Genomic DNA, 24,486 nt, shown 5'->3' with positions numbered 1-24,486 from the left:
CAGGTGTTACATCACCCCTTGGGAGATACACACAAACATTCACAGCTGCAACAAGACTCGCTGATGGCCAATAGGTGACCCAAGAGTTCAGCACTACCCATACTGCTCGCAGACCATCTACTCACAGGGTCTTTGCTATCATATTTTCATTACTCCTCATACATAAGTTTTCCTGTTGAACTACTGTACCTTACAGACATCCAGAGGTCGAAGGATCTTGCTATCCAAACACTTTTAATGCAATTAAATGGAGAAGTGATCTCAACTTCTAGCACTGTTGACAACCATCAGGACCCAGCTGGCCAGGCCTGGTGCAGAACAGTACATGCAGACAGCAGCTCTCACTGGCTGTCTCCTTCCAACACTGACAGACCAGGGTTGAGCATCAGGGCATGGCAGACAACATACAAGCCCTTTAGCACGCTGATACTCCCCATCAGTGCCACTGCTGAAGATCACTGTTTCATAATCCCTAAACAAGTTTAAGAAAAAATTATAGGTTGCAAGAGCATGGCGGAGAATCTCATTTACCAAATGCTACTCTATATCATCATCACCCTGCATTTAAGGCTTTGAGTTAATAGCTACTGAGCACTGAAAACAGAAGTACTTCACCAATATACATACATTGGAACCGTTATGCAGAATCAATCAGAATCTCCTCATTCCTTTCTGTAAGTGCTATAAATCTTCCAGCAGTCATAACTCATAACCAGCAGTCAGTTCTTTTAGGGTATGCCTCAAGGAAACTTGATGTACATCCAAACTTCTGCAAGGTTGCTACTTTCTGGTGGATGCATCTTTCATTTTCCCTAAGAGTACAAATCATGTTCTGGAAAGGCTACAGCATGCCAGGGATGCTTAAAATAGAAAGGCTGCAGCTAGCGATACTGCAAACACAAATACAGCCTCCAGCGTGCGGTGGGAGGCACAGCAGCAACGTGGATCCGGAGCAGCAGTGGTCATCCAACACTGCCAGCAAGCTCCCAGCAGCTTCCTAAATGCAAGCAGAGAGTGGGAACAGCCATCTAACAGCCTGCATCTGCACAATACCAATGAAATGAGTTGTGACAAATTCACAGCACCATTCTAATCCTCCGGCTGTAATGTTACTAAATTTAGGAGTTTCAGTGCAGGAAGGGAGGTAGAAGAGCTGCAAAATTGCTTTAGTAAGGCAGCAGTTAGATTCAAGTGCAAAATCTGGGCAATTGTGACCTTTCTCTGCAAGAAGTGCATGTGCAGTTGGTAGCTCAGACATCACGCACAGCTGCCACTTTTGCATGAACTGGGAAAAGCACAGTCTTTCTGTAATGAGACCTTAGAGGAGGATACAAACAGAACCAAGAACCTCAGAGCAAAAAGCTGGGTGAAGAGAGGCTGCAGCTCTCAGAACTCAAACACTGAAGTCTGCTTAAAAATATTAGATGTCAACGTTACCAAAGCACGCCAGTCAGAACGGTGCCCAAGTCTAATGTAATGTCATGGTTATTTCTGTCCCTGACTCCAGCTATGTCTGTGCTCCTTGCAGCATTTTAAGGGAAACAAACAAACACACAGCAGGGACCAGAGCAGAGGGTGCATCAGACAACCTATTTCAGAGCCCAGCCTTAGTGCACCACCAAGTCAGTAAGCGATTCCAGGTCAACACAGACCAAAGTATATACTGAGAAATCCTCTTTTTAAGCATTTTTTAACTGCTGTTCCTACGAGACAAAAAAACCAAGAAGTACCTCATACACTTAGAATAATTTAGCAAGCCTCATTTAGAAAACGAGAAGAAAAAAAACCCTTCACCTACAAGGTGACTAAGTGCTCAGCTATGGAGTCACCCTGCCAGCAGCCAGGGGCACTTGAGCCCAGCATCCATCTGGCCGTGTCATTCAAACCACCCGGTCCACAACTCTGTGTCTTGACAGCAAGTCTTCTCAAACTCCCGAGAACAACATTCTCATCTCTCTGGTTACTGTTTAGCACATCAGCGACTGCAGGAGATACCGCTATCCCGGTACTTGCCTCTGATTTCAACTGCACTGCTGCAGGCTAGAATGCCAATATTAATTATGATTTAAAAAAAATAAATCAATCAGACTTAGGACTGAGCCAACAAATAAAGTCTACATTTTGGAAGGTTAAGAATGGGCAACTGCCATTTAGCTGCTTGATCTCTGCTCAGCATGCACTGCCATACCAAGCACTTAACTCCCAGCATCCTACGTACATTTCAAACTAAAAGTACATTCACCATGACATTACCGAGGATTCCAATTTCATGCAGAAACCAAACAGAGCTCCTTGCTGAAGACAACAGAGTTTGGTCCCCAAGGACAGCTGCTCCCATGCCCATGGGAGCCTTCCAGCAGCAGATCATCCAGCAGCAGGGCTGCAGCATAGTTCTGGTGCTCACAGGGGGATGATCCACCCCAGAGCAACACATCCTCAGGCAGGCAAGGTCAAACCCAGAGTGTGTCTGCTCAGTACTTCATAGCAACACAGAAGTGGCATGCTGCTACAGCTGGTTTCATCTCAAATAGACCACAAACTGGTGAAGAAATGAACCCCATGCACATCATGTGTCTTATTTCTTAGTCTTCTCAGGAAAAAACAAGCCCACCCTTCTGTATCTTTCCCTTTCTGCTCTCCCAGCTCTGTGTTTCTCTGCCTTCAGCTGAGGATGGCAGGCTGCAGGCAACATGGGATGAACGTGGGCATCCACACCTAGAACTGCTTCAAGTGTTTGGGGTCAGAACTCAGTGCCTCAAAGCAGACAGCCCTTATTCAATCTCAACAGTATTCAGCACATCTCCTTCACCTTCACCAGATACAAAAGAAATCAGGACAGATGGCCATGGGACACATCCACAAAGCACTTCCTAAGAGCAGCTGATGAATAAGTCCACTCACCTGAAGCACCAGAAGTTATATTCTTGCAATAACACAGAGCAATGTTCTCACAGCCCCGATAATCACAGGATATGAGCAATCCCAGAGACTGCTTCTTTAGATCAACAGAAACACTTTGGGGAGGGGGCTGAGGGAGAAGGAAGCCTCCAGTGGGCAAATTCTTCCTTTGGCCCACAAGAACTACCATCCAAGTTCCAAAATAGCCCTTTTGATTTTGGTATTTCTCACAGAAGACAGAAATAGAGCATGGAAAAGGAAAGGACAATGAACAATATTATTTCTCCATCGTGAACTCAGCAGTCATGTTCCAGGTCTACCACCTCTGCCATCTATTTGTTCACATAACTAAAAGAATACTATCAGAAAATGCTTGCTTAAAGGTAGACCAAATCTAAAATACCATTAAGCACGCAGCTGTTCCACAGTGCATCAGCAGATGGATCAGCATGAGCAATGCTGAGATTTTTCACCTGCCATTGGCTGTATAAACCAAGAAAGAAGCTGCTCTTGTGGAACAACTGAACTCTCATTAAGAATTAATAATTCAGCCATAAAAACATTAATTGAGGCCTTGTCGATACATTTTGCAGAAGTCCAGATCTTAAATGCAAAACCAACATTGCTTAAATCTGATTACTACTGGGGGGAGGGGGGTGGGGTGGGATGGGGACAGAGGACAGAGGGAGAGAGGGGCAGGAAATAATAGATCATTTATGAAAAAAAGTAATCCTAAATCCATCAAGTCCTCACTTACAATCCATCTGACAAGTTTTCCTGAATTGTATGATGGGAATATGGTCAAATGAAGTTACTACATCTGAATACCTCCCCTTTCTATTACAGACGCATGGCAAGGCTTTAAGAGCACCTATGTCTTCATGCAGAATGCTAGTGATCCCACCACTGGGCACAGGAGCAAGCAATTCTTAGTGAGCAGAGCACAAATAAATCACAGCGAGAGGCCAGCTACAAGCACATGTTATGGCTGCTTTGGACTGTGGCCATAAAAACAGGCTGACAGAGGATAGAGAGCAAAAAAAAAAAAAAGGGGGGGGGGTGCAGAAAGGTCAGAACACCTTACTTTCCTATCCACTGTGGGCAAGGGACCACACAGGAAAGCACTCCTCAGAACTTTCCATAGACAGGTAGTATAGGAAGATCCTTCCCCAGTGCCCCCATGAATAAGCAGCAGTCTGGTCTGTTTGTGCTGCCCGCTCTGGCTCTCCGACCCCACCACTCCAACTCAGCTTTTCCTACCCACCGAAGCACATCACTGCTGGTAAGCCTAAGGACCTGCTTACTGGTAATGGTACTGCACTGCAGAACCAAGTGAGCTCTGTCTGTGCAGGGGAAGGGTTGCTTATGTTCTGCAATATTTTGTAATAGCACCTCATTTACAGAAGCTCACAGGAGAGTTTTGCTCGGTGACTCTATTAATAGATGAAATAACAACAGGACTTGGCAAGGACAAGGGCTCTGTTCCTGATTGCTGCCATTCCATATTACCTGAGGGTTAGTGCTCCCTTCTGCTGCTTCTGTTTCCACATTTGCAAAGCAGGAATAATGATAAAGGCACTTTTTGAATTAGAAAACACAGCCACTGTTGTCCAAGCACAAACAATGGTCCCTGTTCTAAAGAAAATGGAAAGAGGCCAACTATTTGGATGTATAAACCAAGCATAGCTTCACTGAGAGTACAAAGTCTGGTATAAAGTACGTGGCAGGCTCAGGGTGCTCCAGCAGCACTGGCATTAAGAACAACACACACACATGCACACAGGCCCCCAGCTTGCCCCTGCCTCTCTCCCAGCAGCATCTCCACACACTCAGCATTCCGCTGCCCAAGCTGCTAAGCACTAGCTGAGCTTAAGCTCCAGACTACAAGGCAAAATAATTACAGCATGTATTTGGGATGCTGGAAGATCTGCTTTCTTATTCACAGCATGTTATATTTGCCTCTATAGCTTTCCCTCTGCTTCTTGCCCAGCTGTGAACCGAAACCAGTTAAGTAACAGTACCGCTCACCCTCGATGATGCAGAGTTTCTAATGAGGGACTTCCCAAGAAAATAACACCCAGACTTTCTGAGTAATAATTATTCATACATGTTATAAATAAACACGGCACCTAATATTTTTAATTAGATAGTTTCCACCAAGAAGTTATGTCCTCCTGAAACACTTACATTGCAAAAAGAAACCACACCATTCCTTACAGAGACGGAAGAGTCGGAGAGAGCAGCCTAAGCCAAAATATTTGCTAATATATTTGCTGAAGGTCTCTTACTACAGCTTTCTTCTTCCAGACTCAGTCAGAAATTCTTACCATAGAGCTCTTCCTCCCTTGGAAGGAAAGAGGAATACTCAGCTACACCTCTTCCATACTAAAACTAGCGGTAAATTCATTATGATGCAACAACAGACAGAAGCCTTCTACAGCTTTGTAGCTGATTATCTTTTCTCTCTTCCTCCCTACACTTTATGTCACAGAACCCACAGTTTGTTTTCTATCAGCAGTGTTGATATTGTGCAATGCTTTCTGCTGCAACAAGTCCAGGAGCAAATCTGCTTGCCAATTTACCCTCCTTGCTGGCAACCTGAAGTCCTTGAAGGAAAGAATGGAAGACCGATGAGATGCTCTGAACAGAAAGAGCAATGCAAAGGTACTGAAGGGGATGGGGCAGAAGGCAGCGGTGCTAGAAAAGCAGGCAAGGTAGGCAGAGGCAGGGAGTTGCATCTGTCTGAAGGCTTCACGAGATGACTCACCCACGTCTCTGCTCCTCTCTCCAGCTCAGCCCTGTGTTGGATCAGAGGGCAGCGCTGTGCATCAGGAAGAAAGGGTGGAGCTGGCAGAACATTTCCTGGGCAATCACAGCAATCCGCAGCCTGTTTGTCTGCCCCGCGCAAATTACAAGAGCATCTCCAGTGCTCAAACAATACAGCATGCAAGAACACCCTGAGAGCTGCTCCTGCAACCCTCCGTTGCCAGGATGGAAGAGATTAAGAGGTGAGCAAGGCAAGAGCTAGAGTAGGAGGCATCTGCTAGAGAACACCACAGGTTCGCTCCATAAAGAAACTGTGTTCTTGTGTACCACTGAGACAGCCCTAAAACACAATAGCAGCTCACTGCCAGCCCCTCAGCTCACAGCACGGTTCATTAACACAACCATTTTTAAATGCTCATGAGGATAAGGATGATGAAAAAGCACTCAGTTGGACAAGGTGGGTAAGCATACAGCAAAAGCTTCAGGAAGGAGCAGCAGAAGTGCTGTAAAGGGAGATTGATTTGGAACAGCGACCTCAGAAGATGGGTAGGGAAGAAGGTGAAAGGCATGTCTACAGCTGCGGCAGCCAGATAACTTCAAGCAAGAATCCCTTCAGGACAGAACAGCAAGCACAGGGAGCCCATGGGTTCAGAAGAGGGATGTCACAGAGCAAATTCTCCAGGCTACAGATAGATCTGACGTACTCAATTACTCCATTAAAGAGGGTCTCATAAAAAGCAAAGAGGGGGACTAAGATAGCACAAGGAGCTTAAGTGGAGACTTACCTTGACATCAGCTCTCACCCAATCCCTCACATCTGCTTTAGATCCCCCCAGCCAATGCTCCTGTATGACCAGACTGCTTGCTGCTGCCCTGCCTCATTTCCTCTGAAACACGGCTCCCATTATTGTGCTGCTGCCTTCTCCTATGTATCCAACCAATACCTTCACATCCTGTGCTGTTCACCTTTCTCATCCTCTTTTCATCCTCATAGCAGAGCTATTACTTACAACACTCCTAATCACGTTTAATTGGTGTACGTTATATGCAAGAGATCTATAATCTTCAAAACATCTTCCAAACAAACTACAGCAGATTTCCCCCTCCTCTCAAGGCATTTGGCAAGAGCACAGCAACAGACATTACACCAAGTGGCCTTTTTGTTTCCATTCCTTGAGTCACAACCCTATGCATCAGAGATGGATTTCACACCTATCTGGGATGAATGAGCTTTCCTCAATGTTTGTGACATGCAAAAGAAGAAAGCAGCAAGGGGAACGTATGACTCACCAAATATTTGCTAATCTATAGCCCATCTTCTGAAGTTATTACGTTTGTATCGGGCTTCAGAGAAACATGCAGATTTTCAACACTTATCTCAGACCTACAGCATAGAGCACTCTATCATTATGGGTTACCACAGCTACTGTGAGGAACAAACCCAAGCATAGTAACCTTCCCGAGGAACTAAACATACCAAGTCACCCAGATCAGGCAGAAATAAGAGAGCTGTCCCTCAGCAATGGCACACTCATTGATTAAAGGCTTTTTTTCCTGGGTTTTATTATAAACCCTGCTCTCTCCTACCAGATAGAAAGTCAAAATCTACAAGAATTTTATTTTTAATCGTTCTTTTAAAATCATCAAAATTCTATGCAGACTTCCAGAAGGACCCTGTTGTCTTCTCCCATCTCATGTATCTTCAGAGGTATTTGGCACAAGAGGAGGCAACGCCTCTCTTACAGCTGAGCAGACAACCAGGCTTGCTCGGCTGTCTGAATCACTGTTTTAAATTAAGCACAAGAACATGGAAAATCCCAAGCTTCCCTTTGCTTCCCCATACTCCTACTCCCTGTTTCAATGGGGGAAGTCCTACAGACCTTCATGGAGCTGCTCTAGGCACAGCAGGCCCCAGGCGCCTTGTCCCAGCCACCCCTGGCTCCCAAAGCCACTGTGTAAAGTGACTCGGGAGGCAAACCTGGATACAGGGATCGGCCTGCAAGTTGGCACTCATTATGGAGCAAAGAGGGTGTAATGCTTACAGCCGGACTGAGTATGGTTCTAAATTTGGAGAATCCTGTGAGCATTCTAGAACAATCTTCTTTCTGTTTTAAGAAATACCAATTTTGCTGCAAATGCTGTTGCAGAGTGTAATAACTGAGCATGACAAATCACAGCATCATTAAGGTTGGAAAAGACCAGTAAGATCACGAAGTCCAACCATCAGCCCATGACCACCACTCCTACCAACCATGTTCCTCCATGTTGGAACCATGTTCCAACACCACATCTGTAGAACACCAGAGACAGTGACTCCATCCCCTCCACAGGCAGACTGCGCCAATCCCACCTTTGGGAAAAAGTGAAGTTTAAAACTGATGAAAAAACTCAGTGGAACTCTTGGAGGAAGGGAAGGTAGGCAAGGATGTTGGGCCTCGCACAGCTGATGATACCAACAAACCACATATCAGACTAAGGAGAATAAATCAACACCATCAGTTCCACCAGCTATCATCAAATATCTTAAAAGAAATTCCAAAAGTCAAATACCAGGGAAGCATTTTCTTGCTGCTATTCAGAGTACAGATTTGGGAGCCCATAAGTAGATAACCTTCCTCACACACGCTCACCAGCAAAGCACTTTGCTCACCCCCAAGGCACTCAGGCCCTGCTGCAGCACTTGGAAAACAGCAGCACTGCCTGAACCAACAGCACCTGGTAACCACCGAGTCAATCCTCATTAGTTCTGGTTAAAAACCACAGTTTCACACCCTATAAAGTTCTGCTGCCTAGTGAACAAGGAGAGGCAGCCTTCAATTAACACCTTCCTTCATGTTAAGGACAGCTTTGTGCAATTACTGGGACCGAGTTCTGTTTGCTTCACTCATGAGAGCACTCCATTTCTTTTAGAGGGAAAACTCGGAATTCAGCTGTGTTCAAACAAGCTGCAGATTCGACTGCTGTTACTCTGTGGCCTTAATGCCTTTGATACAAAGGCTGCATCTCATGCTAAGGCATCACCTTCCTCCTCACCAGGTAAATTCTGCACTGGGTAACCGCTGCAGAAGAGCTGGATGACTATCATATATGAACCAAACAACTGAAAATAAGCAGACTGATCTGTTATTCCCATTCTTGCCAGCAAGTGTTGCTGTTTACCAAGGGAAAGCAAGAATGGGAAAAAAAAAGAACAAAAAAAGCTATTGCTAAACTTCCTTATTGTGTTTATATCCAAATTCTTCTGTGCAGAGTTCTGATTCATCAGTTGGAACTCAGTGCAGCCTCAGAAAAGCATGCTTTGATACCCTCTGAGAGCAGAAAGCTTGCAGATTAGTTTCTGCAAAAAACAAAACAAAACAAAAAAGTCTGAAGATGCATACAGTCTTCTGCAGTGCAGATAAGCACATTGCAAATGCCTGAGGAGAAAATTTGTGTGGGGAGATAACTGCAGAAACTATTCTTAGCAATGCAGTTCTGCATCTGTTAAACTAATTCTGCTGGCACTGCGCTGAAAATTCATATTCACTAACACGTGCCCCAAATGTTGTGAAAAGGCTACTATTTTAAATTCAGTTTTATATAACCTGAAACATCTCTGAGAACTCGAGCAGGTATTTTCTTTGCCTTTTCTTGTATTAACATGACTGCCACAACCAGAGGTAAGACCACGTCCCAGATCAACAACAGGCCATGATGACACCTGTAGAAAAGGAGCAGAGCCCAACTGTGGTCTCCAGCATTGGGCTCAGCAGCATCATCCAGGGCTGTGCGTGGGCATCAGAAACGTGCAAGTTAAAAGCACAGCAGAAGGCATAAGCACAGCCTGATCTCCCATAGAAACAGACTGCACAGAGTTTAGCTTCAATACTTCTTTTAACTGCACCATTTCAACCTGAAAAACAACTTCTGGTAGGATAAAAAGTTGGTTGCAGACTTGTTTTTTTTTCTTTCATTCTAACATCAGTGGTCTTCAAAGTTCTCCCATTGCAGTTTACTTTTGGACACTGCAAAGCTGGGCAGAAGCTCTCCCTGATGCACCTCCAGTGCATCTCAAGCCAAGCCAAGCAGAAACCGTGGCTCTGTATTCCCAGCTGTAATGCCTTTTCTTATGGTTATTCCTCTATTGTACTGAGCAGAACCGGAGCCCTCCATGCACTTACAAACAATTGCTGTGAACAAAGTACTGCCAGATGGAAGGAGAACAATCACTCAGTAGTTGGCCAAGGTTTTGTGAAACAGAGAACTGTGAACAGAGCAAACCTCACCTCTAAATCTGGATTTAAAATCTCACCCACTGGCTAGAAGTAGCATCTTTGGACATCACATGAAGAGCACCATGAGCTCTTCTAGCAACATCTTGTTAAGTGACCATCTGCATGTGTTACCAGCACACCTGAGAGTAACTGGAACCTTCACTCATAGAACAACTGCAGAGAAACCAAAGCCTACAGTTCTGAGGCTGCAAATTGTAGGTACTCCAGCAAAACCCTTTTCTAGTCAGTTGAGAGTGACACAGGCTAATGCTCCTTCTGGCTGTCCAACCAACTTATGCTCTCTTCCTCCTGGCCCCCACAAATCATAACTCTGGTACACGTTTTTAAAGGCAGTTTCCCTCTTTAACCATTTGGTAGGTCTCTTTCTAAAAGCTGATGCTCCACACAGGGCTGCACGGCAGTTGCAAAGAAAGTATTTTTCCTGCTAACTCATCTTCATAGCAACAGTCAGAAATACCCTCCAGTAACCCGCACGCGTCAACAAGCTTTGTTACAGCCCAGAATGTTTGTTGTAACAGTTATTTCACAAGCCTCTGGTGGGACTGTACATTCTGGCAGTGTCAAACACATTTCCTTTTATTACAGAATCCATTTTGAAGCCATCAGAAGTCTCATTTGTAAGCTAGCAGTGCTATATTTAGATGACTTGGATTACAGCTTTATTTCTCTCCCTGATGCTGCAGAAGTGACAAAAGATGGGGCAGCACCTCAGGCTGCAGGGCAGTTTTTCAAATGATGGAAAAGGTTTAACTTCTTGGACAACATTATTACTCATTCTGAATACACCCATGTTTGTTTCATTATCTGCATCTGATCTTTCATTTTCAAAGAGGAGCTTAAACAGATTGGACGTTGTTTATGTATTATTTTTGGTTCTGTCTGTCCTACTCCTAAGTCTTCATTAAAGTTGATGCTCTCGAAGTTTGAATGGGACTTGGACACGGCACGTCAATACCAAACCTTCCATGTACCTGGCCAACAGAGGCCAACTCTCCTTAACTCATTCGTTCTTCCCCACTGAAGGGGAAAATACCTCTCAGGTACCTCAGCCAAGCTGAGGGGAGCAGGACATGCTCACAAAACACCTTCTACCCCTCTATCACCCCCTCCCCCCCCCACACACACAGCCTTTCAGAAGTTCTGAGCTAAGCTGTTTTAACATGTACAATGAAGTATAACAAAGTGGGCTTTGGGAGTCAAAATCTGATGGATAGCTGATGGAAGGAAAGATTTTGGTTACAATGCAAATAATACCCCAAGAGACAACACAAGCCTCCTGTGCATGCAGTGATGAGCACAGCCAGGCATGAGAACCATCTCAATAAACTCTAACCCAAACTAATAAACATGACTGACAGGATAACAACCAATCCCCCAACGAAAGCAAGGCATCCCAGAGCTCTTTCACATGGACTCAGAGACTCAGATGTCTTTGATTGAGTTCTCAACTCAGATGAGCTTTTTCATCAGTCCTGGATGTACTAGCTCGTTTATCTCCTCAGAATAAATGATAGCCAAGTTTTTCTTGACTAAAACCTGCTCTGCAGCTGGGAATACTACCAAGGCCTACCCAAACACTTAGTACAAGTAAACTGGGGGAGGACTGCATATTAGTTCCCAGATCTCTGAATACTTTTAGTTTGATTTGCTTGTTTTTTTGAGTGGGGGAGCATTGTTCCAATATTTTCTTAAAATTATGGCATCAGAACAGAATGTGAAGCTGGGTGGCATGTAGCTGCCAACAAATCAAGCATTCACAGTGATTCATTAAGTCCAGGCTTCGATGAGTAGTTCCTGGTTTTGAAATAACTAAAGAAAGAAGGAACCAGATGTCAAACCTGCCAGAGCTCAGCCAATTGGTACCCAAATTCCAGATGCTGGGCAAATGTACAAAATAAGTAGAATTCTATGTCTCCACCCAGCTCAGCACCCTATCTCCAATAGACAAGCACACAACCTTCACAATTCTGTCCATGAGTGGGGGTTGGTACTGTGTGATCTTCTAACCTAAGTCATTCTACAATTCCACAAACCTGCCTGCTGTCCATGCTCGGCTCCCCAGTGACTTTCCAGCACCCAACCCCTTTTGGAACCCACTAATACCTCCACAGCCTTCTGGGACAACCGATTCCAGGAGTTGACTATTGGCTTATATTTACTTCTCTCACAAACCTGCATTACCTGTACTTGATTTTATTCTAATTCTGATAGGTCAAATGACGGTATGTTTGAAGGCATGGTGGCATCTTGGAGGTAGTGGGACAGAATAAACTAAGGTTTCAGCATTTACACTCAATCATAATTTAACTTCTCTGTGCTTTTTCCAAATGAAAACATTGCCATAATTTCATATAGTCAGACCCTAATCTAATGGTCTGGATTTTTTTGTTGAACCTTTTTCCAGGCTTCCATCCTCCCTTTCCTTGGAGAAAAGGTCTTTAAAAAGCTTTTATCAGACATCATTTAGGCTGTTATAGCTATTTCCAGATGGTCTCTAATGAGATGAATTTATACACTCACTATGACTTTTCCAATAGGGAAGAAATAAATGGAAACAGGAGGGGATTCCTAAAGCAAGAATCTCATCTAGGACCTCAGGAGGTATGCTGCTTCATCTCTTCTAATAAACTACACGATTGGATCTAATTCACAGAGATACCACAGACTCCTGGTGACTTCACCCTTGTCTCTAACCCAAACGGCTTCCCATGGAAAGAGGGCCACATCACAGGCAGGTATGCAGCCTGTTGGCACGCCTCACTGGAATCTACTGCCTGAAAAATCCAGCCATTAGCGTATGGAGGATTTGGAGCAAGCACTACTATTTTTATTGCACATCATCTTTCCTGAGTTATCATTTTCCCTGCATTACAAGGCATTTGGCAAAGCAGACAGAAGACTGAATCAGGATCAAGAATTACAGAACAGACCTCAGCCACGCTTTCAGTATGGCAGTGCTTTTTTCCTCTACAGAACCCTTGTCCTGCTGCACATGGCTCAGCATACACAGCTCCTGGGATTACTTTTGAGCCTCTCCTTTTCTTTGGAAGAAGCACTGACACAGCACATAAGGGAGGTCATATGTGCAGAGAGCCCGGAAGGTCAGGAGGCAGATCTCCAGGTTCCTGTCTAAGGCCAGAAGCCTCAGTAAAGCCACTATTTTCCTGTTTTCATTACAGCAGGTTTTGACACTTCTCCAAATACACTACTTCCTTGTCGCATCACGTCTGAACTGACATTTTGCATCTGTCCTCAGCTCTGCTACCATCAGTCTCGGAACCATACTGAGTTTTACCGACTGCCCAAGGAGACAGGGCTGGCATCCAGAACCACAGGCTCTTGAAATTTGAGAAGAAATATTACAAGCAAGTCACCAGCTTTAGCAAAAGCCAGGATTTGAGTCACAGCTTTTATTAATTTGAAGAGGTCCATGCAGCATTGAAGATCTGTCTGCAGAACTTTTATATGCAGCGTTGCATAAAGAAAGTAAACAGACCTGGTTCCGTGGCATATACAAGCAGAGCAGGAGCATTACATCACCATGGATGACTTCCTGGAACAACCAGGAAACCACAGGATCCAAAGGGATCGTGGGGCAACCTGAAATGTAAAGGCTGCTGAAAGAAGGATCTAAGCAGCAGGATCCCAGATGTGCACGTGCCAGGTACCTATATGGGATGCTGACAGGTAATCAGGGAGCAAGGACTCCTTGCTGCACTGGCAGCACTGTCGCCTCATGCTTTCCTCCTGAAGCCATCTGTTTCCCATGCCTCCCTCTCAGGTTGCAGATTTGCTGTGAAGCACCTCTCTACCCCAGGTTCACATACACCTCATCCCCAAGCAGGGATCCTGAGCGTTAAAGGAGAATAAATCACAACTGCAGAGCAACGCTGTTTATAGAGGACTTTCTTGTTGGAACTTCCCAGATATACTGCTGGAAAAATAACATCACATTTCATCATAATTTCCCTGATGTGTGCCAACTAGAGAAGAGCCTTCTTGAACCTTCTGAAGCACCCTGTATCGAAGTCCCAGGCAGATACACAAAGCTACTGAGGAGAAACAAGGTTTACATCCTGATTAATTGTTCTGGATGAAAATATGGGCTCTGACATAATGTAACTGCTATTTTGGCACAACTTTTGAGGAGCATGAGTAAGCAGCCTCTCCTAATTGATGTGCAAATCCTGGAGTGGGTAGTAACTGCATAATAGCTTCATGTTGTCTTCAGAAAGCTAACGCAGATGTGAACCCTGCTAAACTAGTCCACAGTTAGCAGCCGTGGCTACACACTGAAAGAATTCAATCCTGTTTCATCCATTATACACATTTTCTGTCTCCCGTGGAAAACTCATTTGTCTCCTATGGAAAACGAATTAACACAGGATGGTTTGGACATCACAGACACAATCAAAGCAACTGACTCCAGATCTGGATGGTGGCAGAGAGACTCAGGCAGCCAACCTAAACACCTTGGTTTAACAAGTTACCATTCAGCAGCTGAGGAGCAAGCACAGCCACGTGTGCTGTTAGATCACAGCAAATGTGTACTAAGACAGCTTAGCCTACGGCCAGAGAGGTTGGTGTTAACGAGCATTACATCATATTTGCTATGCACCAGGACTTTGCACATAGATAACTACCACAGCATAGCTGACATCAGTAAATTATTACACAGAATTAACTCAACTATGCACGAGCCATAAGATGATTAGCTCAGTGATTCAGTGCATTTGGGACGTGACGTCTATAGAGCAGCACAAAGCTCAAGAGGGGAGCCCTGTCAGGTTACCAGAATGCTGGCATTACCACTCTCTCATTTAAGAAACTCAGTACATTAAAAATCAATGACAAAGTCATCAAACCAAACTCATTCGTTTCATTGAATGTAGGCATGATATGTGTCACGTTTCCCACAGGGATACTGGCTTCAAGGCAGCAGCATTCAGCCACATACAAACCAAGCGCAGACCAGTTGGCTGCCAGGTAACCACAGATCCCTTCTGCTTTGATTTTAAATCAGTGGTACAGTTTTACGTCCCACCAAACTTGATGTAAATACAAGCTGCTATGGAAAGAGGAGACCTACCCTCCCATCCCTGAAGGCGTTCAAGGCAAGGCTGGATGTGGCTCTGGGCAGCCTGGTCTAGAGGTTGGCAACCCTGCACATAGCAGGGGGGTTGAAACTTGATGATCACCGTGGTCCTTTTCAAACCAGGCCATTCCACGATTCTATGTATGGTCTTCAACCCTCTTTGGGTTGGGTCTTGTCACTGCACAGCCACAGCACAGTGCTGTGAGCTGAAGGAAAACGGCTTTTTTGGGGCACGTGTGGACCTTTCCCACAGCCTCAGAGAGATAAACGGCTGAAGGGGAGCTGCCCCACCTGCTTACTCCTTCAGCAGGGAGGGAGCAGGCCTGTGGCTGGAGGCACAGCTGGGCACATCCATCCCTCCCAGCAGCAGCCCGCAGCCACAGGACACCAGGTGTAGCCCAAAGCCACACCCCGAGCAGTGCACAGTCCTGCTGGCAAGCAGGAGATGAACTTTTACCCCAAATTACTGCCTTGGAAGTAAAGTAGTTAAGTAACAGATAAGAAGCTATTTTTTTCCTCCTTAAATCACTCAGATGTTAGAAACGATTGAGGCTTGGATTCCAGGTATCCATGCTATACGGGACATGGCTGGGGGAACACTGAGCTTCCACTCCAGCATGTTTACTTCTGAGATGTACTGGAGGAGATTTAGCACGAGGATGTTTTGCTCTGGAGCATATTTAGGGCTGCAGCCTGAACACTGCGCTGGCATGGCAGCTGCCTGCTGCTAGCGCCTGCTTTCCCAGCTCCTCTCCATCACACCCCACGTGCCAACAGCATGAGGGAAATGCTGGGGCACAGGAAAGCAAGCCAGCCTGTACGAATCAGTGAGATGTTATGCCTCCAGTCCTGGAAAGCCTAGAGCCATGGGTACTACTGCACTGACGGGCCTGCTCTAAGCATGGCATTTTCTGGGGAAAGTCAGAACTGTGGGAGCAGTTCCACAGTCCTCTTGGCACTCCTCATCCAGCATCTGAACACCTCACACCTCCTGGCCACTGTGCTGTAACTGCCACCTCCAAACCCACACTGCAGAAAAAGCTGTACCATTGACTGAGTGCAACTGTAAGTCAGTGCGCAACAAGCAAAATCCATTATTCAATTCCCATTTAAATCTGAACATTCCTCAACTACCCAAATGCAGAGGTGAAGCAGCGCCTTCAGAATTAGACTCTTAATTAAGAACTGAGCATCTAGCACAGTTCCCTGTAAAGTGCATATAATCAAATTTCTGCACTTTCCTGTTTCCATTTCTCATTACTGAGCATCTTTCATGTTTTAATTCACACAACACTAGATTTGCTGCACTAAACAAACAACTTCTGAACTCCAGAATAACACAGAGGTTAATTACTCAACCAGATTTTTAAGTGAGAGTAAAACTCTATTAATGCCTAAAGCAATGCTAAACCTGACAACTTAATTGAAGTTCAGCACTGCAGAGTTAAACTGCCCGGACAGCTTTACTAAGGAGCAACTCACACAGTAACTGAGCCCACCCAGCTCAGGGTCTCAGCTTCCCTTGGAGCTTCTAAGTAGCTCCAGAGACATCAGCCCTCTCCCCCAGAACGTGATGCTCCAGGAAAACACCCACCCTTAACCTTCTGCTCATTTCTCAACAGTTACTGGAAATGCAGAAGGAACAAAAACTGGAGCAGTAAACATGGTTTATTTTCCATTATTGATGTTTTGCTATTCCCAGTCAACTACAGTAACCAAAACATGTCAGAGCCTGATAACAGCACAAACTGGAGCCTGTACAGTCTGCACACATTCACTGCTCTGATACCAAGCAAAGACTGCTATGGCATGGTGCAGCACCCAGCTCTTATTTGTGATCAACAGCCCTGTTAAAGGTTTGCACTTAATTTCTGCAAGCTCTCTGGTTTGCTGGTCCCTAAAATGCCAAAAGCAAACAACCAAACACTGAAATGTAGCCCTGGATAACTTCATACGGGACAACCAATGCCAGAACAGTCAAGATACTCAACTCCACGTGTTATTTGTTGAACAAGGCCAGTATGCTGTCCTGAGGAACACAGAAGCAATTCCGTGTTACAAAAGGCACTGAAGAACACATTCTAGAATTATCCCTAGAGCAAGAAACAGCCAAAGTTCATGTTTACTATTTTAAAAAGCAATTTTAACTTAATGTACGAATTCATAACAGACAAGTTAGTGCTGGTGCATCAAAGAGCTGGAATATTTTAGTCAACAGCCTTGTGGAATCATTATTACACACGTTAAGCAGCGCTGATAACATCACAGGCAATGAGCATCTGTCAGGCGCTTTGCACAAACAGCACTGAGGCACAGCTCTGTGCACCGGACACCTCTGCATCAAAGCTGAAGTGCTCTTTACACGCTTTGCATCTCTGCCATGAAGCAGAACACCACAGTGAAGAACTGCTCTGTGTCAACCAAGATGGAGTCAAAACAAGGAAGAAAACCTGGCTATCTCCAAGGTGAGGCAAAGGATGCAAGGATTGCCCACCCTACTGACACCTGGACAACTGCTTGACCAAATGACCAAATGCAACAGTTTAAATTAGGAAGTAACTCCCGTTGTCCAGCTTACAAGTGCAAAGCTGAAACAGCACAACTGAGGTGAAATGGTTCAGCCCCTGAAAGCCTGCAGTAATACAAAGTATTACAAAGTACAAAGTAATACAAACACAGCGATACAAAATTCAACAAGTAGTTTCTATCCAAGTTCGGTCCTCAGTGAAAAGACTCCTCACAGCCACAGGGAAAAACTGAAGACTCTTGAAAATAGCCCTATTCCAAACGTTCAGAACCTTTCCACGTGAGATCTGAGAGCAGGCCAGCAGCAGAGCTCCCATTCAGAACGCTGCAGTCACAAACTGCTCCTTCTTCTGGATGAACCACACCAGAAGGTGCCAACATCACGGGCACACAAAGCAGTCAGGGAATCATTCACGATCCAGGCAGATCTAACTGCCTCTCCCCCCAACGCCTACAACCTACCAACACTAAGAACGCTATCTCTTCCCTTCGTCTCACTCTAAATAAAATTAAATAACACAAGCCGACGTTATCATCAGGACATCGGAAACTAAATGGGTGGTTAACTCTTTCTGGGGGGAAAGAAAAGTCTGACTGATGGTGGTCTTCCTGTTGAGCATCTCATGTCACAAATATAATGCATTTATCTTTTCCTAGGAGGATTTCTTACTTTTCTTTCTTATGCAGTCAATGGAAGTGGAATCCATCAAACCATGGTGTCAGGCTCAGAAGTCCATTGGATTTAACAACCTGCCATACACTGAACACCCTTCTTCCAATCCAACGCCATGCTTAAGCCATGTGTTGAAACCTCAGCACAGCAGCACAGCTCCTGCACTACGGGTTTGCTGGATCAGGGATGGAGGACTCCACGTATTTGTTACCCGAGGGCTGCAACAAGTTTAAACCTATGAGTACAAAACCAATTGATTTAATTCAGATTCTGAAATAAAGAAGACATTGAAGGGTTTTTCTGAACTGCAGTTTAATTAAGAAAAGCCTTTAAGCATATGCTTAACTTTAGCATGTGCTTATGACAGCTCTCTTTCAAAGCAGCCGCGGCACAAATCCCGAACACTTTCCTAACTTGCAACTCCCACAGCACACAGAATTCAAAGAGCAATAAGGAAAGAAAGAAAAAGCCCTACAGGAGGCATTTGCTCAGGGAAAATGCTTTTCGGAGAGACAGCATTTTAATATGTTGAGCACCTTTAAGATTTTGAATAAGCAGAAATTGCTACTAAAATTCCAGGTCATAAACCAGCCCCTATTTAACTTCTTGAATTTTAACTCGAATTCTCATCTTCGTCAAGCAAGATGCCAAGAAACAGAACAGAGCCTGTTACCAAGACCTTAGATAAAATTCAGTTAAATTGTCCAGATGGTTTCCATTCCACAGAAAATACTAAAGCAGCAGTTTGCCGAGCACAGCATTCTCTAAATGCACAAAATAAAGCGAAAACAATACACAAGTGGAACGTGCAAATGCTGAACCAGTTATATTTTTGTTCCAGCAGAAATGCAATACAATCAGTACAATCTTGCAGCTCCAGAGCACCCGTCTTTCTGCTGCGAAGGGTGCTCTGCAGGCTACTAAAGTCTCACCAAATGAAGTGCACGCAGTTTCTAATTCCATCACTGATTTCTCCCATACAGAAGATGGGAACTACATTTCCATCAGAGCTCCCAAAGCCAAGCGTTCCTTATAGCACTGCATGAAGTCAAACGGCGCCTACTGAACGTCTTCTGTACTTGGGATGAGTCTGCAAGCAGCCAAATTTAGCACTTCCCAAAAGCACAGCCTGATACTGCAGCACTTCAATACAGGGAATAGCAATTACACAATTGGAACTTAAGAGATGTGAGAGTCTTTGCCACAAGAGAGAAGTAAAAACAATAATAGAGACGATAATAAAAAGACTGAAAACAATAACAAAAACAGATACTGTGACTTTCTGCATCGTGTTACTTTATAAACCTGGTCTTCCTCAGTGCAAAGGTATTAAATGACAGATGAGAAGCACGCACCCGGTAATGGTATGACAGCACCCGAAATCATTCAATTCCAACAGCAGAACTTCATTTCGAGACAGACATTTCTGCCCACAGCATCACCACGAGGCAGCGCCGCTACCTCCCAGATGCTCCCAAGGGGCAGAGGTTCCACGCAGCTCTGTGACACACAGAACAGGCACCCCAGCATCAGTAGGGCCGGCAGCTCCCGGGACCGCTTTGTGTGGTAAACACCAAAAGCTGTGTTAGCTGGGAACCAAATTATCACTTGCAGAATAGTTTTGCAATTAGATTGAAACTGTAAATTGTGCAACAAGCTAAACTCAAAAAAACAAGTCTGTGACAGAACGAGATCATGGCTCTATCTCCTGCCTTGCTCATTTTACTCCTTGGAAATTACCCACTATTACAGATCCTAGCTTCTCCTGCTGCACTACACACTATTTCACATTCCTAAAAGATGAAGTGCTTTTAAGAAGTGACCCGTATGTGCCTTCACTCCTCATATTCCTCTCTACCGATACGTACCACTAAGAGAAGCCCTTCAATCACCAATTCCAGAGTCAGTGTCCTCCCCCCTTGCTAACCCCTCTGCTTCCCATAACTCTAGGAATGTTTTGCCTTCATCCCACTGCCTGTGCCACAAACATCACCACTCAGGGTTCACACAGCTCCCTGTATTTCAAGCTGTGACCCCAATTGCTGAAACTTGGCTAACTGCCTTTAAGGAACAGATGGGGCTGAAAAAGATCTAATTTGTGAGCACGTCCTCCATGCTTCCTGGTAGAGCTGCTCCACTCCAAAAAAAATCATTTTCTGAAGCAGGATGAGAACAATCCCACGTGAATGCTCACTGTGTTCCTAAGCCACTCCTGCTCCTACCAGCTCAATGAACATTATGCAAGGCAAAAATGGAGTAGCTCCTGTTGAAGACACACCTTGAAAAAGCCACGGCTCACTGGTTTGAACGCTTCTGAAGGGTGGTGGTCACACTGAACACAAACAATATGGATGTCTGCGGTATATATCCTTACATCCCCCACTGGCTGACTCAGGCAGTGCCCCCCTCAGTACACCACTCCCCACAAGGCCTTGGCTGCAAGGCTCTGAGCAGCTTGGTCTGGTGAGAGATGACCCTGCTCAGAGAACAGGGACTGAATTGGGTGATTCTGAAAGGTCCCTTCCAGCACAAACCACTCCACGGTTCTCTGAAGCCACATTTTCCCCACACGTTCTGTAATGAATATAGACACACACCTCACGTGGGTGTATTTTCTGTTGGTTTTGCAGGGTTTTTTTGTTGTTGTTGTTGTTCTTTTTTGGTTGTTGCTTTTCATTGCTGTTTTTATTTTTATTTTTTTTCCTAATTCCACCAAGGAGCAGAACACACAAAAATGAGATGATGCAATGCAAAACCAAAGGAACATAGCCCTAGGTGCCCAACAGGATGTGACAGGTGGACAAGCAGGCAAGCAGAACGGGAGGATGAGGTCACAAAATAAGCAGTTGCAGAGTACACCACTAATCTTAAATTCCAAACTCATTATGCACAAAACTAACAAACAAAGGAACAGCTTAACAGATTTACACTGTGCCTTCTCCAAGGGCGGAATATCAGATAGCGACTTTCGTCTTACAGCAGCAATAAATAAACAAGAAATCCCCACAACTCTTGACTGTGCCCATGCCTTCACAAAGCAAACTGACACTCGGGATGGCTGGGAGGAGCTTGCTAAAACTGTAAATATTTGGTACAAACAAAGATTGCAGAGCAGAAACCCAAACAATAGTTAATGGCATCCCAAGGGACCCTCTGCTGAGGCCTCATGCTTCCCTGTGCTTCTAGCTGCTCACAGCAAGTGGGCTTCTCTGTAAGATCACCTCCCTCCCGCATGTTGGCATATCTCATTTCTGATTTCACACCCCAAGGTTGTAACTTATTTATTTAGAGCAAAGTACACAAGCACTGTAAGAAGGAAGGGGTTGCTTTGTGCCCTGTCTCTGTGTACTGCTACACTCTCTGGCTTTACAGCCTTGTATTACCACACGGGGTCACGTCCAGAAAAAGCACTTCCAAAATAAATCTTGTTTTACACAAAATCTCCTTCTTTATTTAGACAAACCTCAAAGAATCCTTAAAAGAAGCAGTGAATGTACACAAAGCAGTCTGAGTCCGGCTCTCCCACTCCCGATCTCCCAACCATCCCCTTTCAGCTCCCGGTACTATCTCAGCTTGGAAGTGTGAAGCTCCAGGAGCACAGCCCCCTCCTGCCCCCACTCCTCACCTCTCAGCGTCTGGCAGCTCCCAGTGCCTGCTCCCATCTCCTCACTCTGAAGCAGCTCGCAGTTGAGTTACCTCCATCCCAAGTCTTTTAGCTGCCTTCTTCTCGTCCGGAAAGAATCACAGTAACTCCTATTTTCTGTATGTGTTTACATGTTTCAACAGGATGGCTGGGAGTAAGATTAGTAAAGATCATTAATCATCCCTTTCTCCATTCTCTGAAGCATCCCTCATTCAGAACATTCCAGTGGTTCCCACTTCTTTTTCTCATTACTCCTCTGGTTTCTCTGATCCCCAAATCCCTGCCCTGCCAGGTTTCTACTCTTTGCATAGCACTTTGTGCTAAAGAAGAGGAATGGTGTCGTAGCATCCACGCTTTGAAACTACAGTACCTCTTACTTGCCTAATGCTTAGAGACACATCAACTTGGCAAGCTTCCAGAGCCTGAAATATCTCAAAGCTGATTAACATCTTTCCATATACCCAAAACACTAATTTTCCCCATGCAAAGTCCTTTTCTCTTCAAATTCATCTCAAGTAAATTCTTTAATGGAACAGCAGGCCAAACCAGGCACATTACCCTTGCATGTACACCAATGACTTTCTGAGAAGATACAAACCTTCCTGCTCCCTACGACGTCAGCCCTCTTGTCTCTTCACTCTTTGCAACCAGTAGGTGGAGAAAGCCAGGCTGGTTCAGCCCAACGAGCCACACAAGTCTACTGATCATAGGATCGCTAAGGTTGGAAAAGACCTCTAAGCTCACCTAGTGCAACCTCAACGCACCCCCACCATGGCCACTGACCACGACCCCCAGTGCCACATTTACCTTTCTCCTGGACACCTTCAGGGACGGTGATCCCCCCACTGTGCCAATGCTTCACCACTCTGAGAAGAAATTCTTCCTAATATCCAACCTGACACACAACAACCAATGAAAGCAGCAGCCTGAGAGAGATTTAAGTTCATTCTGTGCCCAAACAACAGCACGAAGGGAAACAGAACGTACCTGTGAAACTACCTCACGGTTTTTTGGGAAGCATTTAAAAGGATGAATCCAGGAGATTGCCACATGGCCTCAAACGAGTCAGTTTTCTTAGCTGAAACATTCCCATTGAATAGTGACTGCAGGATCACCCTCCAGCTGCCCAAAACCAAACCCAATATACACCGGGTACAGAGAATAGGAAAAAAAACAGGGTATTTTTTTGTCCTTAATGCTCTTCTCCTCCAAGTAATACACAATTCCCAAAACAAACTCCCCATGTCTGCAAATGCACGTCTGCTTAAATCGTGAAAGCATAATCTTCACGGAACTGATTAAAAAAAAAAAAAAAACTTGTTTACTGCTAAAGGCTGCTAATTACAATATTAAAATAGTAGCCCAAACCCAGCATTAAGCTCGCGTTCTGCTTTACATAGCAGTACAGGCACCAATCATCACAGCGAGCAGCGCTGCCGGCTGACGCTGGAAGCTGTAATTATATACAGCAGCAACACATTTCTGCCCTCAACCTGCCCGGCCGGTCCTCGCAGCAGCTGCTGGCAGTAGGGCAGGGCAGGGGGCTGCACACCGGTTGCTCAGAACCACTGAGCACCGAAGGAAACAGCACAACCCACCCGGCCATGGCTGCATGCTGAGCAGAGAGCTGCGAGCACAAACACAACAGCAGCCCTTGCAGCAGAGATGCTACCAGAAAAAGTGAGCATGATCCAAGCACGCTGTTAGTGGTTGAAGTATTAACTAGCAGTTGCGTTCTAAGCCTTCCTTATTCACGTTCACAACTCTTTTACGTGTAGCAGTGATACCCACGCTGTGCTGGAAGAACAGCCTCTTTAAAATCCTTACTTTCAGGTGAAGCCCATAGAAATCAACAGCCAGGCCCTGCGAGGCACAAGGTGACAACGTGGCCAACGTTACCAGGACAGAGTGCTTTGAGAAGGCACACAACAGCCTCAGCACAAAGCTGTGCCTGCTGCCATCCCTGGGCATGAGGGCTGGGGGCACACAGCAGCCCTCATTGGGAACGCAGTTTCAGTCCTGAAGCTCAAATCAGCAGCAGCACTTCACAGCTGCTGCAGGTGAAGCAACAGCATTATTTTATCATGAGTCCAGAATATGATGCTTTTCCCTAAGCTGTCCCCCCCCCCCCCCATATGAAATGAAGTATGAAATTCTATGCAAATCAGTAGTTGCCTTGTGCTTCCCAGAAGCAAAACGTAGTATAATATATAGTGATGTAATAGTTAACAGTACAGCAAGATCTGCCAGGCTACCCTGCCTCATCACATTGTCTTTGTTCCAGCAAAAAATGATAGGAAAAGACAATAAATTTTATCAAGTACAAACACTACCATAATACATTTTGAAAACTTTTAGAATCTTAAATAGAAAGAGACAGACAATAATGGCCAAGGGCCCGAGCAGCTTAATGAAAGCTGGACTCTCATTTTGTTCCCAGAGCTGAAATGGCAGACTGTGCTCCGAAGACAATTAGCAGTCAACATGCAATTTCAATTTTAGCAGGAAAGTAAACAGAAGATTATTCTCATTTCACTCTCAGCATCCCAAAGTGGCTCATTAGGGAACGTGAACAGAAGCAGGGGTTGTCTCCTGTACCCTCATTTTTAAC

General features: G+C 45.0%; 1 protein-coding gene across 8 annotated transcripts in view; it reads right to left on the bottom strand.

Annotated features, from left to right (window-relative positions):
• Positions 1-24,486, bottom strand: part of MITF (melanogenesis associated transcription factor) — an 87,837-nt gene that overhangs the window by 58,113 nt on the left and 5,238 nt on the right. The window contains exon 1 of one of the 8 annotated variants that reach the window (XM_046899817.1): positions 21,858-23,529. The exons of 4 other annotated variants lie outside the window; for them this stretch is intronic. Coding sequence is in view for 1 of the 4 variants with exons in the window: in XM_015292969.4 (XP_015148455.1) it covers positions 6,450-6,457 (8 nt within the window). In the remaining 3 variants the exon portion in view is untranslated. Of the gene's footprint in view, positions 1-627; positions 5,709-6,449; positions 21,782-21,857; positions 23,530-24,486 lie in introns of those variants that run through there. 3 more of the 8 variants (XM_015292969.4, XM_040646098.2, XM_046899816.1) reach the window with 3 other exon arrangements.

Source organism: Gallus gallus, chromosome 12 (genome assembly GCF_016699485.2).
Source record: "Gallus gallus isolate bGalGal1 chromosome 12, bGalGal1.mat.broiler.GRCg7b, whole genome shotgun sequence".
Classification (NCBI taxonomy): domain Eukaryota; kingdom Metazoa; phylum Chordata; class Aves; order Galliformes; family Phasianidae; genus Gallus; species Gallus gallus.
The sequence above is the reverse complement of the archived record's forward strand: the minus strand, read 5'-3'. Positions and strand labels throughout refer to the sequence as shown.